General features: G+C 45.9%; 1 protein-coding gene and 1 long non-coding RNA gene across 4 annotated transcripts in view; one reads left to right on the top strand and one right to left on the bottom strand.

Annotated features, from left to right (window-relative positions):
• Positions 1-1,387: 1,387 nt before the first annotated feature.
• Positions 1,388-8,003, bottom strand: LOC116453479. Its single transcript, XR_004243830.1, has 3 exons — positions 7,513-8,003; positions 7,206-7,394; positions 1,388-1,731 (listed from the first exon to the last, which is right to left on the bottom strand). It is a non-coding gene; the product is annotated as an uncharacterized LOC116453479 (long non-coding RNA).
• Positions 8,004-8,895: 892 nt separating this feature from the next.
• Positions 8,896-16,334, top strand: part of RAB11FIP4 (RAB11 family interacting protein 4) — a 125,192-nt gene continuing 117,753 nt past the window's right edge. For 2 of the 3 annotated variants that reach the window (XM_032128960.1, XM_032128959.1), the window contains exon 1: positions 8,897-9,211. In XM_032128960.1, coding sequence (XP_031984851.1) covers positions 9,077-9,211 — 135 coding nt within the window. In that variant the 5' untranslated portion in view covers positions 8,897-9,076. Of the gene's footprint in view, positions 9,212-16,334 lie in introns of all 3 variants that reach the window. The other variant, XM_032128962.1, reaches the window with a different exon arrangement.

Here is a 16,334-nt window from a genome sequence, read left to right as displayed (position 1 = left end):
TGGGGGGGGGAAATAAGTGGGCAGCTCTGTGGTGTTTGTTTGCTGGCTGGGGTTAAACCATGACAGCAGTTTGAGTTGGCTGGTCCTCAGTCCTGTTATATACAATATTATGCATTAATCCTAAATTAATACTATAGGGCTTGATAGAGGAAACTAATTGAGAAGGTGGTCTCTCCAGAAAGCAGCGTTCAGTGCTGTACTCACCCTTTTTTATCAAATGGGACATTGATTCACATTGCCATGGGCTGGTGCTCAGTCACAGGCCTGAAGCATCTGTTCCTTGTCCTGCTTTGTTTTAGCTTCTGCAGGTCTTTTTGTTGGCAGAGACAGCTTGTGAGGAAAAAAAATGGCGTCAAGAAGGCTGGTGGTAACCATTTGTTGGGTTTAGGGGCTATGCCAAATATAAATATGCTAGAATAAAAACACTTGCCCATGGAGACAGGCTTTTAACTAGGGTTCATTTAAATGCAAACAACAAAGCAGCAATCCTTTAGCATCAAGGAAGATTCATTTTATTCCAGCAAAGGCTTTGTCACTGATGTGTCACAGCTCTAGATCATCACAAAGGTAGGTCACCTGTCCAGCAGATGCTGTAGGAGATCAGTTGCTTTGAAAGGAGTTCAAGTCCCACTGTGTATCTGATTAGCAGTGACATACTTTGTCCACTTTGATTTCATGCACTGTGCCTTTTCCAGATAAGGGCAGTAACTTGGCAAATCCATTAGAGTGATTCATTCTAAATATTAATAAGATTTTTTACAGATGCTGGATCAGTCAGAAGAAAACAGCTCAGTGTTTGTATTTCATCCTCTACAGCTGCAGACTGATTGCATAGGTAGCCTGACAGCCACTGACTTATTTTGCTCACTATCAGTTAATTTTCCCAGAAACAAATCTCTGTTAAAAAATCAGTAATTCAGTACTGCTGCTTTAGCATGAACAGTTTTGGCTTTCTATAACTATCTGCCTTTTCCAAGCCAGAGAAAGAAACCTAGAAGTTTCTTTCAAAGCCACAACAAAAGAAGAATCTCTGAGGAAATTCTGAGGCAAGATGGAAATCTTGGAGCAATTCTTCATTGTCATGTTGTGTCTATTATCCTGTAAATATTCTTAAGTATGGCAGCACAATTTTTATGTGTCACTTCTGAACCCTGAGACATTCTCATGTTTTTCTGTTGGGGTCCCCCCCCTGCCATGGAGCCCTGGGAGCAGGGCCCTGGGGGTGAGACACGGGGTTTCCCTGCCCCTGGTCAGCCTCATTCCCCATTGGTTGGTTTGTGTTTCCCTGTGTGGGCAAGGACCCTCGGGTCCTGTGACTGCGGGGTTCCTGAGCAGAGCCCCGGCCATGCGGCTGGAGAAATAAACATCTCTGAAACATCTACCAAGAATCTGTCCACATATACTTCCTTTCCACAGAACTCCTGGTTTGATATATGCTTGTTACAGTAATCCCTGCTGTAACATTTTTCCAGAAGGGATTCAGGGATGGAGTAGTAATTTATCTGGCCCACAAACTCATGCAGAAACAGTAAGAATTTGAACAGAGCAGAGTTCACCCTCACAAAGTTTCTCTGAACCTGGTTTTGGCATTTGCTGTGTAATAGATTTGATAGTTAAGGAGTAGTTGTATGTCTTGTGGAGGAACAAATGAACCATTTGGTCACTGCTTGGAGAGGATTTCTTTTCTTTTTGGTGGCTGATTGAGGTAGGAGAGAACCATGTTGGATGGATCTGCAGGAGAAGAGGTGTATTAGCATGCATGGCCTAATGCAGCAGTTTTCAACCAGTCACCTAAAACATTATCAAGGAAAGCAAAGCATCCTTACAAGTTTCATATATTGACCATTACTTGTCACCTGTGTTTAAGTAATTCAGTGGCAAGCATTAGCAGAATTGATTATTGAACTAACTATACCAATGGTCTAAACCGGTTGGGAATACTGCCAAGCCATATCCCACATAGGGGACTTCAGAACTTCCAGCATTGGTCTGAAATGCTCCTGAAATGTTAATCTTCAGGACATATTCTAAAGCATACTTTTATTACAGCTGGTGATGGGGGTCAGTGGCTCTGACCCAGGAAGAGGTGACCGGTCCGGGGAGATGGTCCCGAAAGGAATCGCCTTCCCGAGGCCCGGTGTCTTCCCTCAGCTGCTGGCAGGAGGGCCCGTGCAGAAGCTGTCAGCTCTTTAGTGATTATCAGCTCATGATTCCAGCTCAGCTCTGCAGGGCAGCCTCCAGGCCAAGCCAGACCAGAGAGAGAGACGAGAAGGCTCATGTGGCTGGTTCTGCACAGAAGGTAGCTTTATTGTTGGTCCCCTCCGGCGAAGGGGGGAGTCAGGGACGAGAACCCTCTCTCTGTGGGGCCCCAGAGAGCTTGCTTTTATAGGGATACAGGGGATCAGTAAGGGACCAATGGATTACAGAGGATCTGGGATGGGAACAGACCAATGGGTTACAGAATGATCTGCATAGTGTCTCCCAAAGGATTGTGGGTCTGTCTTTCCTCGCCGTGACCAAAGTGGTTGCCTTTCCAGGGAGTCCTGCTGGGCGATTGTGAAATCTCTTATCTCAGCAGAGATCCCTCCAGGGTGGGGGCTGGGCATACCCCACATACTTCGATGCCTTTTTTTATTCCCTCCTCCTAACCTACTTGAGGTTGGAAAATAAGGCACTATAAGGGCACAGTATTGTGTCTCAGAAGACCAAAAACATACAGATTCCAGCTAATGTGTCACTGTGGCTCTGCTGTTCAGTATTTCCATCTAATTATTGCACAAATCTGGATCCAAAGTACCTTTGTGGTAAGGCAAGGTTTAGGATGTAAGACTTGTCCAAATTTCACTTGGATGTCACGTAGGCAAACACAACTACAGATTCACAGGGGACTTGAAAAAGCAAGGCCACAGTGACTGCATAGCAGAGAGGCAAACCTCACACTTTTACTGAAGCTGATTCAAATCCAAGAACTCATTTCTGTTCTCCCCTAGTTTTTATCCTCCAGTTTCAACACCAGCATTTATAAGTAGATACTGTTCTGAATAGGGCTGTATCAGTTTTGAAATGCTGTGAACCAACTAAGTGTAAGAGACAGCTGGAATAATTCCATCTGCAAGCTGTAGTCCCTAGACTTGACAATGCCTACCACAGTCATTTTTGAGGGCAAATATAAAGGCTGCTAGAACCAGCCTGGTTAAGCTGCTTTTCTATTGCTTCTCTGTTCCTGAAGTCTCCTTTTCAGGGCTATTTCTCCACAAGCTGGTTGCAGTGTGTTGTTGCAGTGGGGATCCTGCAGGATCCCCAGTGTGTCTTTGAACCAGACTGTGCTCATCAGCATTAGCCCCACTTGGTCTGTGGCTAGTCACAGCAATAATGATGCTGCACCTACATTCTCCTGTATAAATATTTTTGTTCTGTCCTTTATCTCCCATTATTAGCCAGCTTGGACTCATCTCACACAATCTGTTTGGAGACACAACAAGTGATGACTGACATTAGCATCAGTATGGTATATCATGTTTTAATTTTATTATTCCCTCCCATTTCTCCTTGCTGAATACACCAATATCTGGGAATTACATTCCTGTAGTTAGCTCTACTAAAACTGCAGATGGAACGTATTTATTCAGATGTTGTGTGATCCATCTTGGATGGGACAAAATAAACAAAATTGTAGTGACTTCATTTGAAGCAGTAAAAGATTACTTTTAACAGTTTATATGCTGTATTATGGGTGAGTTAGGCTAAAAAAACATACTGGCTGATGCATCCTCAGTCTGTTACAGCTGCTAGATGATTTTCTAGATGATTCATTTATTTTTTTAACAAATTGAGGGACGGAAAGGAAGAAAAAAAAGGTCTTCAGGAATCTGGGGCTTAGGTCTTAATGTGATTTGCTCGTTAGAGCCAGAGAGGAATGTCTGTGTGTCACTTGACAGCCCTCTTTGGAGTAGAAGTTGAAAATAGCTTGACTGCTGCTACTACACTGGGTCTGCTTTTCACAGGGTTGTCCTACAGCTTTAAACATTTTACTGCTTTCAAGAGACTACCAGATGCCATTGCACGTTAAAATCTGAGGGAAATGTAAGCCTGCCCAGCTGCTCGGAGCTGGTCAGAGAAAAGTGGGCAGGTGCTGTCCTTTTGCTGAGACAGCAGGGAGGTTTCTGGAATGTACCAAGAAGAGAGGCTTGGCCCCAGGGCATCTGGAGGACTGTGGGACATGGAAGAGGGAGAAATCATGTCCATTAACCTCTGCTTTACGTATTATTTTTCTTGCCAACCTCGGCAGGTGGTGACACACGTGCAGTGGAGTGACCGGCCACTCGGTGGAGTAAGGAGACCTCGGAATGCCAGGGGAACGCGCTGGCCTTGGCATCTGCACCCGTGATGCTGTCCCTGGAAACACTAGGGAATATTCGTTTGATCCTATGAATTCACGGTGGAATCAGCTGTATGTGAACCGTGACAGACGATTGTTTAATTTTAGCTGTAACTTCGGGAGAATAGGTAGTTTGGTCTTTGAGTAGTACATGTGTTGTAAGAAGAAACAAATAAGGCATTAATGTGCAGTTGCTTTCTAACTGGGCTCATCTTTTTGAGTTTTGCTCATGCCTAATTCATCATCTGGTAAGAATGCTGTTGAAATCGAGCAAGAGCATTCCTACTGTGTAAAATTAAACCACTAAAATTTTACAAGGTGAGGTCCCATAGCACCTAGAAAATTTCAAAGGAAGATCCTTGCTTGTAGAAACATTTTACCAAAATTTCTAACTTTTGTTGTTGTTGAACTTTTTATAATAGAAAAATAGATTATAGAAAAGACAGGAAAAAATAAAATCAAGTATCTTGCTTCTGTTCTGTACCTAATTAAGCTAGTCTGAGAAAACTCTATTACCTCTTAAGTAATATTTTTAATTTCTCAGAGGCAAGGGTGTTAATAAACTGGTTATTTCTGCCTGTTACCTGTTGTTTGTGACATTTAAAGAGAATGTCTAGCTGATAAGACACATCTGTTATGTTATTAATCAGAGTAGTCAGCGGGAAACAGGATTTGATTCAAAATACAGTAAGACTATGAGAATTTAAATATTCAAGGAGAGCTATATTGTGGATATTATAAAGAGAAATTGTACTATGAAGCTGTTCTTAAGGGCTGGGTCTCAGGATGTTGCTGGAACACAACCAGAATTGTAGATAAGGCCATCAGCCCTGGAGAGTGCCCTCCTTAGATGCTGTTTCTGACACCAGATTACAATTTGCTATGTAAGTGGAACTGACATTGATGGAAAAGCAGCCGATTGTAAAGAAATCCTGCAAACGACAGCCATGGCCTGTGGTATGCAATGAAATATTTCCTCTATTCTCAGCAGGCAAATATGGTAGCATCACCACTAGTCATATTTCAAGTTCAGGAAACCAGATTGGCAGCATGTAAAATACTTATTTCACATAGTTCATGAGTCAAATGAAGAAGTTTCCAAATATCTCTGATTAAACAAGTAGTTTGATATGCCAGTAAGGAAAAATAGCCCACTGGTGCATGTCCTACCTAGAAGCGGAGAAGCAGGGATGAGCGAGGAGCAGTGCCAGCCACTGGAAATAAAAAACAACCTCCTGGATTCAGCCTTACAAACTTCACCTTGGCAGTGCAACTGCTCAGCAAGTGCATGGCACATGTTTGGTTCACTGTCCTGATTTTAGCCTCCATGGGACACCCCCAGATTTAAGATCCCAGACCTTTACTGACAGCATCTCTCATCCCAATTCTCCTGTGTTTAGTGCTATCAAATCATCTCCCAGCTGTCAGATATTTGCTGAACATATTCAGCTGTCTCTAATGACAGCTTCTACAACCTCTACAGCTCTCTTACCAGCTTCATTCCAGTGCTTGCTGGCACTCAGGCTGTCTGTGGCAGTTCTTGGACTTCAGCACTAATTCCCCAAACCATAGTGTCTAAACCCAAATCTTCTCCTGCATCCACCCCTTCCAAATTAGTGCAAAACTGACACAGATTTTAATGCTGACAGTTTTGGTCTAAATCCATGTTGCCCCTTACTTGCATATCTAGACCAAGTTCCTTCATCTTCCAGAATAAGATAAAGGAGAGTCAGTGGAAATTAACTGGATTTCATGAAACTGAGCACAACCCCTCTGAGGTGGGGGAACTCCTCCTCTGGTCCTGACAAACAGGAATATTCCCTTTTTTTTTCTACCACAATATTTTTTGTGACTCCACTTCCCAGTCTGGGCCTGCACAGCTGCCCACCTGCACACAGAGAGGGAAGTTAGAGCAAGGAGTTACTGAGACAATCTCAGCAAATGAAGTGGGACAGTAACACAGATGTGCTCTGAGCCTTTGAAGAGGTTGAACTCACTTCAGAGCAATTAGACTAACAGGAGCCGATTCCACACAGGTGTCTTCCCACAACTCCGAGGTGTACCAGCTCACACATTTTTGAATAGGTGCCCCCAAGGGCTGTGCTGAGCTCAATCTCCACATAACCTGAAGAGTTCAAGGGTCTCAAGATAAAAGCTAAACATCCCCACGTCTTAAGAATTCTGCTCTAACTAGACAGCTTCAGAGAAGTTTGCTGATCAAATATTCTGCTCCCCTTCTCCCTTTCACATCTCTTCAGAAATTCTTTGCTTCCCAAGGTTCATATCTGATTTCTGCACTTTGATTTTTTATTTTTTCCAGACTGGAAAGACCGTTTAGTACATCAGTGAGGGAAAGGAGAACTCTTCCATGTTTTTTTATAAAAATAAAGGAAGATCAAAGTGGCAGAGGCTCTGGAATCAGGTCCTTATCTCTCTGAGGGTGGCTATGTGGGGAATTGTATTGCTGTCACTGTGTTGTTGATTGACAGCTGACTTACAGGCTACAGGGCTGTCAAGCCTGCCTCTTTCCAAACCTTGAATTTGCACATAAAAGGGATAAGAGACTCATGCTCAAAGAAATAAAACTTCCTGAGAACACACTGGTTTCTACAAAAGAGATAAAATTTGGGCAGCTTGCTCTAATCATGGGATTTTCAGGGTTGTTTAGGGCCATATGGACCTCTCTTACTGCAAGAAGCAAATGAATGGATACTGTTTTGATTCAAAACCCACTGCACTTACATGGTCATTCATTTTAGTTGGATTTTAGTTGGTTATCAATCACCTACAGAATGTCACTCAGTGAATGATGGTCATCGGCACTCACCATTTACAGCAGGAAAGGACTGCTGGCAGAGGCAGTGAGTACCTGAGCCTGACTCAGCCAGAGCTCCTTCCTCCGCAAGAGCTGGACCCATCATGCCTGATCTGAGGCACAGTGCAGAAACCAGAACCATTCCTGGTCTCCCCTCTGGCAGCTCACAGCTGTGGGCTTCAAAGACAGTCCAAAACACTCCTGAGAGAAAGAAAAGGGTCAGAGCAGAGACATCAAATTAAAACCCAGCCATGGAGCACAGCAGTTGCAGGCGGCTTTAATGAGGAATCCTGCCAAGTCAGGGACATCCCTTCCCTACCTGCTCTGTCTCGTTAAAGCGGGGGTGGGCAGTGCCAGTCCGCAGCCAAGCCCAGCCATGAGGGGATCCTTCCCATGGCTCTGCCTGCTCGCTTGAGCGCAACGGAGCACGGGGAGCTCCGCTTGTTCTGCTTTGCCTTAATTACCCCTTAACTCTTCTACACTAGACTTTTCCCCTCTAGCCTGGAACTGTTCAGACCAGGCTTTTTCTAAGAAAAAATATGCAGTGTGACTGGTGTTTTATTTGGGGTGTCGGACTGAGGTATGGAGCAGTGAAGGGGGTGCAAACGGGTCCGTCCGCTGCCGCAGAGCCCAGGGGATGCCAGGCCGGCTGCGTCCCGGGCTGCAGCTGCTGTTCTCCTGTCCATCCTGCCTCGCTCCCTGCCCGTTCCCTCGCTCCTGGGGCGGTTTCCCTGCATCGCCGCTGCTCCCAAATCCCGTCCCGCTGTCCCTGTCCCGCCAGTCCCGCTGTCGCCAGTCCCAGTGTCCCTGTCCCGGTCCCGCTGTCCCCCCGGTCCCGCTGTCGCTGGACCTCCGGTCCCACTGTCCCCCCTGTCCCCCCGGTCCCGCTGTCCCTGCCCCGGTCCCGCTGTCCCCCCGGTCCCTGCCCCGGTCCCGCTGTCCCCCCGATCCCGCTGTCGCTGCCCCGGTCCCGCTGTCCCTGTCCCGCCAGTCCTGCTGTCCCCCCGATCCCGCTGTCGCTGCCCCGGTCCCGCTGTCCCTGTCCCGCCAGTCCCGCTGTCCCCCCGGTCCCGCTGTCCCTGCCCCGGTCCCGCTGTCCCTGTCCCGCCAGTCCCGCTGTCCCCCCGGTCCCGCTGTCCCCCCGATCCCGCTGTCCCTGCCCCGGTCCCGCTGTCCCGGTCCCGCCAGTCCCGCTGTCCCCCCGGTCCCGCTGTCCCTGCCCCGGTCCCGCTGTCCCTGTCCCGCCAGTCCCGCTGTCCCCCCGGTCCCGCTGTCCCCCCGATCCCGCTGTCCCTGCCCCGGTCCCGCTGTCCCTGTCCCGCCAGTCCCGCTGTCCCCCCGATCCCGCTGTCCCTGCCCCGGTCCCGCCGTCCCTGTCCCGCCAGTCCCGCTGTCCCCTCCCCCGGTCCCGCTGTCCCCCCGATCCCGCTGTCCCTGCCCCGGTCCCGCTGTCCCTGTCCCGCCAGTCCCGCTGTCCCCCCGGTCCCGCCGTCCCTGCTCCGGTCCCGCCGTCCCCCCGGTCCCCCCGGTCCCGCTGTCGCTGTCCCCGGTTCCGCGGTTCCCGTCCCACCCCACTCCCGCCCGGCCTCGCCGGGGCCTCCCTGCTGCCCACGGCGCCCCCTGGCGGCGGCGGCCGCCCCTCCCTCAGCTCCGTCCTCCAGCTCTGCCCTATTGTTCTCCCGTCCGTCGCTCCCTCCCGCCCTCCGCCGGGGCTCGCGTCCTCCCTCCGCTCTCCTCCATCCCTCCCTCCATCCCTTCCTCCTCCTTCTCGCCGTCGCTCCCTCCCCACTCCCCGGAGCTGATGTCACGCACCCGCTGAAGGCGCGGGCGATCATGGCTGCTGCGGCCGCGGCCGTGCCGCCGGCCTCCAGCTAATATCCGCGATGGAGCCGGCCAGCCTGCTGCGGTTCCTGCGGAAGCTCAAGGAGGTTTTCGACGTGTGTGATGAGGATGCGGATGGGTTCATCCGGGTGGAGCACTTCGTCGCCCTGGGGCTGCAGTTCGGCCAGGGGGATGAGGTGAGTGCGGCGACCCCCGGCCCCCGCGCAACTTTCACCTGCTGTGCCAGACCCCGCCCGGGCCGCCCCGTCACCCACCTGTCCTCACCGCGGCCCCGTCCCTTTAGGGAGCCCCCGGTTCGTGCCTCAGGGCAGCCCGGTCCCGCTCCTTTCGGGGCGGCTCGGGCTCCCTCCGTTCCTCGGGGAATCCCAGAGCCCTCCCCTTGGCGGCCTGGAGCCCCCTTCTCTCAGGGCCATTAGCCGCCTTCCCCCTTTCCCGTGGAGTCCTCGCCAAAGGCAGCCCGGCTCCCTCCTTCCCTAGGGGGTCCCGGAGCATCCCCCGTCCCTCGGGGCAGCCCAGACTCCCGCGCTGACCTGGTCCCGCTCCCCTGGGGTACAGGGACCGGTCGCGGTGCCTTTCGGAGGGTGTATTTATTCTGGGTTTTGTCCGTCCTGTATGAGCCGAGCTCTCCCCGGGGTGCCGGGCTCCGTGGGGCACTGGGAGCGGAGCCAGTGCGGTGCCGGCAGTGACTGGATAGTCAGGGAAGCACCTGTCCAGGCACCCCAAAACCTCCGGGTGATGGGTTGGAAACGAGGGCTCCATCCCTGCCTCCCTCCAGCCCTTCAGTGACACAGCGTAAATCTGGAGTCGCGCCACCGGTCTCGGCAGAGCCGTTGCGTCAGTAGGACCGGTGTAAATCGTGACATCAGTGTAGATGGGAGTGGGATTCGGGCCAGAGACAATGAGGGGACGACGTGCGCTGATTGGAAACCGTTCCCTCCAGTGATTCAGTCAAGGGCTGCGGCTCCAGCGAAATGAACCAGCAAGAAACGCTTTCCTAGGAGAAGTCTTGGGATGTTGCGGTTCGCTGTTCAATGCTTCTCAATGCGCCCAGCAACTTTGGGTGCTGGGGGGACGAGTGCAGTTAGGACTAGGATGGGGTTCAGAAAACCAGTATCAAACAACCTTTTAAACTACAATAAAACAAATTAATGTGAGGAGCTAATAAAACGGTAGTTTATAGAGGGATGCCAAAGAGGCAGCAAAGCCAGAATGAATTCAAGTAATTGTTGGAGCAAATCACTTATTTCTGGCTTACCACTCTTAATGAAACACAGCTTGTGAATTAAATCAGGAAATCAGGAGACAGAAGGCTTATTTCTTACAGATAGTCACAGGTCTTAAACATTTTCTTAATGAGAAGATGCAGTTTCTGGTTTTAACAAGCAGAATAAGGAGAAATGAGTAATAGTAACAACTTTTATTGATTTGGGGTTTATTTGTCTCATTGTATAATTTTATATAAACTAATAGAAGTATTTTTAAATCCTTACTGCTAGATAAACTGCATCCAAATTGCTTTTTGCACGACTGTGTTTATTTGGAGGCAGATCAGGGACTTTCTTGTGCAGCACTGAGGAAGAATGACGAAATTCCACTGGCTGTTTTGCAGCAGGATGACACTGATGGTCATAACAATCCTTTTTGGGTTTAGAAATCTTTCAGGTTGCAAGAGTGGAGTGGGTTCTGTAAGATACAAAGGAGGATTCGAGTGATGATGTCATAAGCTTAGAGTGAATTGGAGTATATTAGTTGAAAAATATTTAAATGAAGAGAAAGAGAAAAGCACTAGAAAAGTTGTCAGTGGTAGTTTCAGGATGGGCTGCCTTGCTGGGCAGGCACAGAGTGCCAGTGATGAGAAATGCTTGCTTTGTGTTTTGTTCAGTTGTAACTGGCAGTGCTTGATAAGATATTTGTAAAACTGGGATAGAGAAGTCTTATCTATAAATATCTTATCTCTTTATCTATCAGTGTTATAATATAACTTGTTCTGGTTTACTTCCCTGTGCCTGGTGTAGTTGATATTGGAAGTCTCTTGACTTCAAAGGAGCAGCTGAGTAAATGGGATTTGTAAATCACCCCAAGACGTTTGCTAGTGAAATACAGAATCAATTTTCCAAGTGCAGATTTACTCCGGAACAACGACTGTAGGTGAACTACTCTAGTTTAAAGGCTTGTTAAAAGCGAACTCTTTGTGTGATGAATCACAGTTGATGTTTGGGGATGGTGAGAATCTACTCTCCCAAGTAGCACAGTGCTTTCAACCTTGCATCTGCAGGAACCTACCAAGTTCTGTGTGGAAATGCATCTCCTGAAATTAAACTGAGGAGACGCCGTTAGGGAGCAGTTCCCTTTAACACATTAGAACATACTTGCTGTCAATAAAAACTAATTATATTTTTGATTATGCTACACTTCTTGGGCCTCATCCACCTCAGCTTCCTTTACATTCAAAAGAAATCTTTCCATGGGCATCAGTGAAAGATTGAGTTGCCCTCATGTATAATCAAATATAAACAGAATATTAATCTGTTTATAGAGCTCATCTGGCCACAGGAAGGGTCCTGTTTTGTAGCACTGTGTACTGAGTAATTCTGATACTTACCAACAGTAGCCTGGGGTCATGTCTATGAAATGAGAGAGTATTTGTCCCTTCAGTTGTGCCTGAAGGGTACACACAGCTCTTCTCTACCTCCTCAGAGCCACCACCATCCAAAGTTTGGAGTCTATAAATTCTTAATACTAACTTCAGTAGGGTTTGTAGGGCATTTAGCCTTTTCTGTTTTTTTTTCTTTTTCTTTCTGTTTCCTTTTTCTTTCTTGTGTGGTGTGTAGTCAATATGCTGAATTTTATTATTTCTGAAAGATAACAACTCTCTGAAAACTGCCCCAAGGCAAAAAGGTTGCAGCAAGGCAGCAGCTTTCTCTTCATGCAAAGCAGTCCTTACTCGCACAGTCAAAATAATAAACTTTAACATTTCTGGTTAACTTTGCTGTTTTATTTTTAATGGGCTTTTGAAACCTCTGCTTCTAATAGGTTCTAGCAAGATTGCTTGCAAGCTTTTGCTTTGCCATACAAGGCATGTGGTTCAACTGAAGGAAGAAATTATTTGGCTGTATTGATTTGGCAGAGCTGGGAACAGAATCAGGTCTCTGAATTCCTGAATTTAGAGCAGACCTGACTGGCTGTCAAGCACTGCTTGCATGTACAAACAGTTGTGGAACTCATACTTTTAGGCAGTTGGGCATTCTGGACTCTGCTCATCTCATATGACTGTGGGCACTTCACTGAGCTGGCTTCATCAATCTTTCTTCATGGACATTGATGAGCAATTGAACACTCAGAGGCTGTAACAGGACCAAAGGATGAAATAAATCCTTCGTAGATGCTTCTTTGTCTCCAGGACAACAGAAACTCCTAGCTGAGACTTTTGGTTCTGTGCTTGGTTCTGACTTTCCTCGTGAATGGGGTGTTTGCCATTTGTGTAGAAATCTGAAAAAAGGCACAAAGGGCCGTTTCCAAAGCGACCTGACTGGATGGCATGTACTCACTAGCTAAAGAAACACTTCACATAACACTGAGAAATGCCAAGAGTCGCTCACCATCTGGTTCCCTTTCACTGGGAAGAGAGTTGCAGTAGCAGCCAAGCGTCTGGGAGCATTGTGAGTGACATGTTCAGCAAGCCCCAGTTCTGGCAGGGGATTGTGTGAATGTGTATTTCAGAGTAGTGCCAGTTGATGTTTCATTATGCCAGATTCTACTTAAACTCCACACTGAGTTTTCAGCAACAAGTGAAATAAGCTGAGTGTGTTGACAACTTCTTGCTGAGGCAGGTATTCACCTTTTGGAGGCATGCAAACCGTGCAGGTGCTCACACAGTCATCTTTGTCATGGCGAGATCTGCTCATCACCTTGAAGCAGTGTCACAATTGAAAGGGAGCTTGAGCAGCTAATAAAATGTATAGGCCAGTATCAATTATTCACAGGAGTGGACAGTAATTCACTTAAAGTCAATGGTCTATTAGTGGTGTGGAACAGAAATAGCTAAAAATGAGTTCACATATTTCTCATGAACAGATGAAAATTTCCAGCCAAAAGAAACTGTTGATAGAGGGAGATGTTTGTTGCTAATTTCAATCATCAGCCTCATTCAGGGCTGAAGTTAAAGGCATCAACCTCAAGTGCTGTCCTGGCCGTAGATTGTGGCTGTGACTGAGTTTAATGGCACTCCTGGTGCTTCATTTTGACTTGCTGTCAGATGTCTTCCAGGAGTTGAGGCTGTCACACTCCAAACAGTCCTTCTATTGTAACCACTCCAGAAGTAGCTTGTCCTCTAATTTCAGGAGTGTAATTTCACTGCCTGACAATCCAGAGTCTTTCTGAGGAGTCCGGATGAATTTCAGGCTCCTGGCTGTAGTGTTGCAGTTCAGAGTTGCACCCAGAAATTAATGGAACCAAAATTCCTGTCAGTGTGCATGATGACAGAGATGAGCTCATACCTTCTTGGTAATATGAGTCTGTAGTCATGAGAAAGAGACTTTGGCACTGAAACATGGAAACAAAAGGATGTTATCAAGTGATACTGCCATTCTCATAAGGACATACTTCTTCTTTGCTTTTCCTGGAAATAATTACTGAAAGAAAAAATAAAATATTTGCCTAGACATTAACAAGGATACAAAGAGCACTCCCACGTGACAGTGTTTTCTAGGCAGCAGCAAGGCTGCCATGCATTCAGATTCCTTAAAACTGTATTTGCTGATGACCCAGATATTTAATATAATTTACAGTGACTGAAAAAAATACAGTTCTGAAGTGGAACAGTGGGGTACTCAGTTTATGGATTAGTCAAGGTACAGCCACTGTAGCCTCCTAATTCAATACAAGCTACCAGTGAATATGTTTAAAATAGCCTTTTGGTATATGCTGAAACTAAGCATGTATTTCTAAACAGCTGACATAAAGCAAGCTTGGTACTTAGTGTTAATGAAACGTTTGCCAAAGCACTGTGGTGGAGAGAGGAGCTGTGGGTTTGCTGTGCGCTCATGAGTTTAATTTGTTATGTAATGTTTGCATATAAAAGGTAAGAGCTCTGAGGGGTACAGCTAAGAATTGATGCACATACAGCTAAGAATTGATTGTTGCTGTATTTTGCAATACAAGTCAGTGATCTGAAACAGTAAATTCTTAATGCCTGAAGGAAAGGTAATCAATTTAGATAGCAATTCTTGATATTTAAATGACTGTGTTTTATCGTGACCTCAATGTTTGCATTTAGCACAGGTACAGTGATATTGTGTTGATTTATCATTAAAAGCAAAAGTAAAAAAAGGCATGAATGAAGCATAGGAGACAGTACAGAACAAAAGATAGCATATGCAAGTGGTGTGTTAAAACATTCAGCTGCCAAGCAAGGCCAGATATTTTCTATGTAAATTTTTCTCCCTCCATGCCTGATTCAGTCCATGCTGTTAAGTTGTAAAATTGGTGTTCTTTGTCTGTGATATGCCTGCATGTTCTCCAGAAATTTGCTCTTGCAAGTCCTACAGAGGATTTTGGATTTCTTACATGTATTGATTTTATTCCTCTAATATGATTAAGCTCTGAAAAGCAACTTAAACAAAATTGCTGGAAGGGAGGGTAAGTCTTGGAGGGAGAACAAGCTACTGCAATCTAGTATTTGTGGGGGGTGATCCCCAATATAGAAATTTTTTTTGCTTCTGAATTGCTTTGTTACCTGCAGTTTTGACTCAGCAGCAGTGCTTTTGTAGCAACAAAGTGGAAACAAATCAATTGCTTTATAATGTTTAATGTTTTTATTCTCTGTGCAGCTGACAATATAGTTTCCTATTAATTTTACCTGATTTAAATGCTGATATTCACAAACATTTTAAAATCCTTGATCTGATTTTTCCATCAGATTGTCTGCTCAGGAGTTCTAACAGTTCTTAAAGTATGCGGTATTTGGGGACACACGTGATCTCAGACCTAGCTCCTGGCACAGGCTGCTGAGTAAATACCCATCCCTGAACGTGGTTAACTAAGTGCAGGGTGTGATTAAGCACATTAATGATAAAAAAGAGCATCAGACACAATCACTTCTACTCCAACATACGGTTTTACAACAGCAGTGTGAGTGTAAACCAAGCACTGTATGCTACACTTTTACTCAAGATACAATTGAAGGGTCTCACTTGGAGAGAATGCAAGTGTTTCTATAGAGTTATGAGTGCTGATTTCATGTTTTGTGTGCAGTTAAAACCAAAAATAGCAGGGCTATTTCCTAAGCCTTGAATCTGTTTCAGTTCTGAAGGATGTTCAGCCCCAGAATAAGAGACAAGGCTGAACTGTGGGGTCAAAGTACTGCAAGGGAGACAGGGTAGATGCAGGCACTAGAAAAATTGCAGTGTACTCCTTGGATTTTAAAGCTGCTTTGACAGTTTAGTTTGGGTGAGGCATTATGGTTTTAGGGGGTCAAGTGAAAAGCTTAGAAACAGGTGAGACTTTTCTCTGTTAGGATTCCTGAAAATAGAAGGAAAGGTACTGGAATGGTGTGCTCTGGATTGTAGAGGATATTGGCCTGGTGAAAAGAGGGGTATCAGTATCTACATTTCAGTGCTTACATATGTGTTTTTTCAAGTATTCCATAACATCACACATATATCTGCATTGTCAAACTTGTTTTTTTCCTATGTGGGGGGCATTCTGGTGGTGTTCCACCACCTCCAGATGAGCTTGACCCTCCCAATGGGATCCAGATGGCTTCTGGAACATGGGATATTGTTTTCCAGTGGCATTTCTGTTAAGATAAAATATCCAAACAAACGTGCAATCAGCTTTGTCCACGTGTTTGCGTGGTAATAATAGATTGGGGAAACTGTCCTAAAATATTGGTGACTTTGCTAGTTTTGTAGTAAGTGACTATATGGGCAGTTTTAAACCTAATATATAGGATGTGTATGCTGGGATATGTTGCTAAGGCCACTTTTCTCAATGTTGTAACCTACTGGGAACAGGAGAAATCTGTAGGAGAATTTTGTTGCACACTTTATGCAGACTTCTTAACAATTGCTTTATGAGTCTGGCACATTATTTTTGCCTTAAAGAATGTAATTAACTTCACCTTTTGGAATTTTCTATAAGTATGATATCTTGATGGATTTCATATGATGCTAGCTTTTTATTGACAAAATTTGAAGTGGAATATTTGGCAAACAAGAGGTGAAAATGCTCCAAAACATGAAATTTTGCTCAACAAAAAACATTTTTCCATTTTCTTCTGAGATATATGAAACAGAAAAA

This window comes from Corvus moneduloides, chromosome 19 (genome assembly GCF_009650955.1).
Source record: "Corvus moneduloides isolate bCorMon1 chromosome 19, bCorMon1.pri, whole genome shotgun sequence".
Classification (NCBI taxonomy): Eukaryota; Metazoa; Chordata; class Aves; order Passeriformes; family Corvidae; genus Corvus; species Corvus moneduloides.
This window is presented reverse-complemented; position numbering and strand designations above follow the sequence as displayed.